General features: G+C 39.3%; 1 protein-coding gene across 1 annotated transcript; it reads right to left on the reverse strand.

Annotated features, from left to right (window-relative positions):
• Window positions 1–4,180: 4,180 nt before the first annotated feature.
• LOC116005917 (receptor-like protein 52) lies at window positions 4,181–7,318 on the reverse strand. The gene has a single exon (XM_031246149.1). The coding sequence runs from the start codon at window positions 7,316–7,318 to the stop codon at window positions 4,181–4,183; it is 3,138 nt and encodes a 1,045-aa protein (XP_031102009.1).
• Window positions 7,319–7,570: the final 252 nt, after the last annotated feature.

A 7,570-nucleotide genomic window follows, 5' to 3' on the forward strand; every position in this document is an offset into this window, starting at 1 on the left:
GCAAAGGTGTATAAAGACCAGTATTTTGCACATGCCCTTTAGAGGTTTGACAAACAGAACATCTCTTCACAAAGGTGCCAACATCTCTCTTCAATTGTGGCCAATAATACCTTTCTTCTAGGCTAGCAATTGTTTTATCTCTGCCCATATGTCCTGCTAAACCTCCACCATGCAAGTCCCTAATGAGCTTTTCCCGTAAGGATGTCCTTGGGATGCATAAACGATTTCCTTTGAAAAGATATCCATCTAAAATATGAAAGTCTTGAGTTGAGTTGTGTTGTTGAGCTTTCTTCCATACTTCTTTGAAATCTTCATCAGAATCATAGAGGTTTCTTAGTAGTTCAAACCCAATGAGCTCTCCTTGTAATGTGATCAACAGGTTCCTCCGTCGACTAAGGGCATCAGCCACTTTATTTGATACTCCAGATTTATGCTTAATCACAAAGGAGAATTGTTCAAGGAAAGATGACCACCTTGCATGCATTTTATTCATGTGCTTCTGACTTTGAAAGTATTTTAGAGCTTCATGGTCTGAGTAAATCACAAAATCACAGGGCAGTAAATAATGTGTCCACACTTGCAAAGCTCGTACCACTGCATAGAGTTCCTGCTCGTAAGTAGACCATTTTACACGAGCTGGGCTTAGTTTTTCACTGTAGAACGCCACTGGTTTCTTTTCTTGAGACAACACAGCACCTATTCCCACTCCACTGGCGTCACATTCAACTTCAAAAACTTTGTTAAAGTCTGGCAATGCAAGAATAGGGGCAGATGTAATTTTCTCCTTCAGTTCATTGAAACTAGCATTAGCTGCTTCATCCCATTTGAAATTTCCCTTGCGTAAACAATTAGTGATAGGAGCTGCAATGCTACTAAAATCCTTAATAAACCTTCTGTAAAATGTGGCTAAACTGTGAAAACTTCGAACTTCCCCCACGGTCATCGGAGTTGGCCATTCTCGTATTGCCTTCACCTTTTCTTCATCAACTCGTATCCCATCTGCACAAATCACAAAGCCGAGAAAGACAAGTTTTTCAACCATAAAAGAGCATTTCTTTAAGTTGATGTACAACTTATGTTTCTGAAGAGTCTGCAATATCAACTTTAGATGCCTTAGGTGTTCTCCTCTGTTCTGACTATATATCAGAATGCCGTCAAAATATACAACGACGAACCTGCCATTGAAAGGCCTTAGGATTTCATTCATGAGCCGCATGAAAGTACTCGGTGCATTGGACAACCCGAACGGCATTACCAACCATTCATAAAGACCATCTCGGGTTTTGAAAGCTGTTTTCCATTCGTCTCCAGGTTTAATACGCACCTGGTGATATCCACTTCTAAGGTCAATTTTTGAGAAAACAGTAGCACCATGGAGTTGGTCCAACATGTCATCTAGTCGCGGAATTGGGAAACGATATCTGATGGTGATCTTGTTGATTGCCCGGCTATCAATGCACATTCTAAAACTGCCATCTTTTTTTGGAGCCAGTAATGCCGGTACAGCACACGGACTTTTACTTTCCTGAATAAACCCCTTCCGTAAGAGTTCAACAACTATATTATTTAGAGCCTCATTCTCCATGGGTTTCATGCGGTAATGTGGAAGATTAGGTAGACTTGCTCCGGGTATCAAATCTATTTGGTGTTGAATGTCCCTTAAAGGTGGCAATCCATCAGGAAGCTCTTCTGGTGCAACTTCTGAAAATTCTTTTAGCAAGGAGCTCAGCTCATCAGGAACAAAATATTGAGAATCCCTTTCCTTAGCAACCACTAGCAGGATAGTTTTGAATTCTTTAGCTTCTGCAATAAATTCCTTCCAATTTGCAGTAATGGTGACAGCACATGTTTTCCTTTGGTCTGCAACACTCCAAGAAATAGGAGGGATTAGTATCTTTTTATTTTTCCACACAAATTTATAAGTGTTCTGCCGCCCGTGGTAAATGGCATCTACATCAAACTGCCATGGTCTCCCTAAAAGAATATGGCATGCATCCATATCAATGACTTCACAAGTCACAGTGTCTTGATAGCTTTTCCCAATGGAAACCGGCACGTGGCAAACCTCCATCACCATAACAGATGGCCCTTCCTTTATCCAGCCCAATTTGTAAGGTTTCGGGTGAGGCTCAGTTGGCAGTCCTAAACGTTGCACAAGTGCCTTGGATACAATGTTATCACAACTGCCATTGTCAATAATAAGTTTGCAAACTTTTCCCAACACACTGCAATGAGCTCGAAAGATGTTGTTTCTTTGGGCAGGATTATTTTTTTCAGTAGTGTACAAAAGTCTCTGTACAACACAATTTAAGTGTTCTCCAACTTCTTCGGCAACCTCTACTTCACCTTCATTAATGTCTCCTTCTTCATCAAACTCATCTTGTTTTTCCACCATGTTGACATATTTTCTAGCTCGACATTCATTTGAATGGTGTCCTGGTTCACCACATTTGAAGCACTTGCCAGTCATTGGTCGGGCATAAGGATTTGGTGCAATGCCTTTAGAAGAGATTTCACCACCTTTTTGACGCTGGAATTTAGAATTATTACCTACTGCCTCCTGGGAATTATTAGATAATGAAGGAACAAAATTTTGGTTTGGAGCAGTTCTCTGGGAGTTAGCCTCTGTAGTATTTCTAGTTGGTGCTGCCATGGACTGTTTACGAGAAGTGGCTTGAGACAATAACTCTTCAGCCCGCAAAGCCATATTATAGGCTTCATCAACCGTCCAAACTGGAGCCAAAGCCATTCGTTCCCGGATATTAAACCTTAACCCATTCAAGTAGCGTGCAGTTTGTTGTTCAGGAGTCTCAGACAGATTACAACGCGCTCCAAGCCGATAGAATTCTTCTGTGTATTCGTTCACGCACCGACCTCCTTGAGAGCAACGTTGATATTTTTGAAATAACAGTTGCTGATAGTCTGGGGGCAAAAATCTCCCCATCATGAGCTTCTTCATTTTTCTCCATGAGGTCACAACCATTTTTCCTTGCCTCCTCCTATTATTCTGTGTCATATCCCACCAAGCGGATGCCCCACCACGTAACTTGTTTGCGACATATTTAACTTGCTTGTTTTCAGGGACATCTAGCATATCAAAACTACTCTCCACCTCATAGCACCAGTCTAAGAAAGATTCAATGTCTAAATTTCCATTGAAGCAAGGAAGATCAACCTTGGGTCTGTAGTACTCCCGTTGTTGTGCAGGATAATTGTGGCTGGTAGTATCTTCATCATCACTGTCATCCATTTGCTCCGGAAAGTTATAGCGTCGAGGTGGGTGTTGTGCTTGCCTCGGAATAGCTCCTTCCACAGGTTGATTTTGTCTGGGATGGCCAGCTGGATTTATCCCACCACCATTCATCCCCAAACGTATAGCTTCAAGAATACCACGAAGTTCTCGGAACTCACGGTTAGAGTTATCCTCGTGTGCTCTGAATGCTGCCCAAAGGGCTTCTACCCCATGGTCTTCGCCAACGGGTTGGTTGCTACCACCGCCGGTATTGCCATCTCGAACCATTTTGGGTCGTAACAATTTGAGAGGGATGTGCCGCTATCTCGTATGTTGCCTAGGAACTTAATGGCTCTGATACCAACTGATAAAGAACGCAGTAGCAAAATGGGTTTAATAATTCATTCAAACTGAATAGAAAGTACATTCAAAATGATTTCAAGTCTGTCCTTCTGGCTTACAAAATAGCCTAATATATAGGCATGCAATTAAGAAGCAACAGAACATTTAAATTCTAGGAATTGTAAAAGACACATGGAAAATGAAAATACATTTAATATAATCTAAGATATTCTTGAGCCTCCAAACAGATATTACTCAGGTTCCTTGGATTGTGTTACTGGTGTGAACGCCATCACTAAGACTGCTGCATTGCTTTATCTCACTATCCTCTTGACTCTTGCACTCCCATTATCAATTCCCAAGTATTAACCTTATAAGCCACCGTGGTTTTCCATACTTGAATATCAGATATCCTATCAAAATACCAAATGGCATGCCACAACTGTATCCAATAACAACACTTTGCCAACCAAATCCACTCCAAAAATTGTCTGAATCCTCCACATCTGGCGCTTTTCCTTCACCTTCGCCCTGGCATTTCGAAGTTAGTGGAAATCCACACAGAGCCGTGTTTCCTAAATAGGAATTGTTGTCAAAGGTGTCAAACTATGGGCCATTAGGTATAGGACCAGAAAGATTATTATAAGAAAGATTTAGTACAGCAAGAAATGTCAAGGATCTTGAAAGTTGTCCTGGGATCTCGCCCACTAGTTTGTTCGATGATAGATCGAGTGCCTCAAGAATTGTCAAATTTCCAAGTGATGGTGGAATATAACCAGTGAGCTGATTGTGTGAAAGATTAAGAAATCGGATTTGAATTAACCTTCCCAAAGATTTTGGAATCTCACTGTGGAAGTAGTTACTGGATAAATCAAGGGATGTGCAGATATCATAATGCACCACTTGAAGCTCTACCCCTTTCCACACTAGGCTTATTGAAGCTTCATAAGATGACAAACTTTCATCATCATTTGGCCTCTGCATGGCTTCAAAGTTCTCCATATAATGTCTTGGCAAAGGACCATTGAATTCATTGTTTGAGATATCAAATATATGCAGCTTTGGGAATGGAAGTGTAGTGTTAGAAGTGCCTATTTCACCATAAAAATGATTAGATCTCAACACAAGAACACGCAAATCAAGAAGAGTATCTAACCAATGAGGGAATGAATCATGAAACTTGTTGTTTCCAAGATCTAGAAATTTAAGTTTGTTGCAATTTCTCAAACCTCGGGGCAGTGGGCCTCCCAATTGATTACCATTCAAATTGAAATACTCCAAGATGTTTCCGTTTATGCAAACTCCCGGAATAAACCCCTGAAATTGATTTCTTGCAAAATTAATAACAGTAAGTTCCTTGCTGAAGTTCTCTAAACACTGAGGCATTGGACCATGTAAATTGTTGTCTGATAGATCAAGAAATTCCAAGGAACTCAAACTGCACAACCATGTATCCATCCCATAAATCAAACTAGAATTTGTTGTTTGATCTGTGCCATTACTAAATGTTGGAGGTGGAGTGGGAGCTATCATGCCTCTAAGCTTGTTTTTAAAAACAATTAAAGTTGTCAAAAATTTCAATTTTCCCAGGCATTGAGGAATTGGGCCATCCAAAGTGTTATTGGATAAAATGAGCACTTCAAGAGATTGTTGAAGATTGCATAGTGATCTTGGAATACTTCCTTTCAGCTTGTTGGAGCCAAGATTAATATATCTTAGTGAGGATATATTTCCAATGCAACATGGGATCAAACCTTCCAAATTATTGTCTGATAAATCCATATCCTCAAGGCATATCCATAGTGAACCTGGAATATTTCCTTTCAGCATGTTGGATCTGAGATAAAGACTTCTTAGTGAGGATATATTTCCAAGGCACCGTGGGATCAAACCTTCCAACCTATTGTTTGATAAGTCCATAAGCTCAAGGGAACCAAGATTGCATAGTGATCTTGGAATACTTCCTTTCAACATGTTGGAGTTCAGATAAAGATTTCTTAGTGAGGATACATTTCCAAAGCACCATGGGATCAAACCATCCAACCTATTGTTTGATAAATCCATAAACTCAAGGGAATCAAGATTGCACAGTGATCTTGGAATACTTCCTTTCAACATGTTGGAGTAGAGATTAAGATATCTCAGTGAGGTTATATTTCCAAAACATTGTGGAATCAAACCTCCCCAACTCTTAATACACAAAACTAGAAACTCAATGGAGGGAAGATTGCAAAGTGCCTCAGGAATATTTCCTTGCCCAGTGTTAGAATTGAGTGAAAGTTTTCTTAGTGAAGTTATATTTCCTAGACATTGTGAAATTGGGCCTCCCAAATGATCAAAAGATAAATCTAAATACTCGAGAGAGGGAAGATTGCAAAGTGCCTCAGGAATATTTCCTTGCCCAATGTTAGAATAGAGTGAAAGTTCTCTTAGTGAAGTTACATTTCCTAGACATTGTGGAATTGGGCCTCCCAAATTATCAAAAGATAAATCCAAATACTCGAGGGAGGGAAGATTGCAAAGTGACTTTGGAATATTTCCTTGCCCAGTGTTAGAATAGAGTGAAAGTTCTCTTAGTGAAGTTATATTTCCTAGACATCGTGAGATTGGACCTCCCAAATTATCAAAAGATAAATACAAATACTCCAGGGAAGGAAGATTGCACAATGTCCTTGGAATATTTCCTTGCACTGTGTTGGAACTAAGAGAAAGACGTTTTAATGATGTTATATTCCCCAAGCATTGAGGAATTACATCACCTAAACAATTATAATTTAATTCAAGGCCTTCAAGAGAGTGAAGATTCCATAGTATTCTAGGAATATTCTCATGCAGCCCATTGGAATCTAGTGAAAGATCTCTTAGTGAGGTAATATTTCCAAGGCATGGAGGATTCAGACCACTAAACGTATTGTCAGATAAATAAAGAGTGTTAAGGGAGTGAAGATTACATAGTGTTTCTGGAATATTTCCTTGCAACATGTTATCACTGAGATCAAGGATATTTAGTGAACTTAGATTCCCAATTGTAGGAGGTATTGACCCATAGAAATTGTTACCACTTAGGTAAAGTTGTTTAAGCTTGGATAGCTTGACTAAACTTGATGGAAATGGCCCATGGAACATATTCTCCCTACAATTAAAAGTTTGAAGGTTGCTCAAATTGGAAAACATTGCTTCTGGAATTTGGCCAGTCAATGAATTGGCAAACAAGGAGAGGGAAGTCAGGTGTTGAAGATAGCTTATTTGGGAGGGAATAGTACCACCAAGACGGTTTCCTCCGAGGTTCAAGAACCGGAGCCTTGTTAATTTTCCAATCTCTGATGGTATAAACCTTACAAAATGATTGAAACTGAGGTCCAAGAAAATTAGCTGGGAGAGGTTAGCAATAGCATATGGAATTGATCCAGTGAAGCTATTATTATTGAGGATAAAACGGGTGAGATTTGGAAATGAATTGAAATGAAGGCTTTCAAGTGTACCTGAGAGACTGAAATTGTCTAGCTTTATCTCATAAACAGCTCCAACATTGTTGCAAGTGATACCCGTCCAATTCCAACAAATGTTGTGAAGATTAGCAATAGACCAAGAATGAAGAACATCAGTATTATTGAATTCAAGGGTGTTCTTCCATTTGAGAAGGGCTCTTCCCTCAGTTGTTTCTGAAGTTGCAGTCTCCAAAGGAAGTGAAAAGAGAAGAAGAAAATGAAAAGCAAAACACAGCAATATTTGAAAAGTCGCCATTATGTTTAGTTGTGGGTGGTGTACAAGAATATGCAATGTAGGCTATTTATAGGTTGAGTACTTGTTAGTAGTGATGTGGGAGAAGTCTTCAAAGTTGAGTAATTAATAGGTTATAAAATAAAAACATAAATACTTAATTCTACATTTTTAGTTGACTTGGTCGTGAACGGAAAAACCAATGGACATTATTGACATCTCCAATGAATATTTATATAATCTCTCTTTCTTTTTCTTTCTATAATTTTTCTCAAC

The sequence above is a fragment of the Ipomoea triloba genome, chromosome 15 (assembly GCF_003576645.1).
Source record: "Ipomoea triloba cultivar NCNSP0323 chromosome 15, ASM357664v1".
In the NCBI taxonomy this organism is placed as follows: Eukaryota; Viridiplantae; Streptophyta; class Magnoliopsida; order Solanales; family Convolvulaceae; genus Ipomoea; species Ipomoea triloba.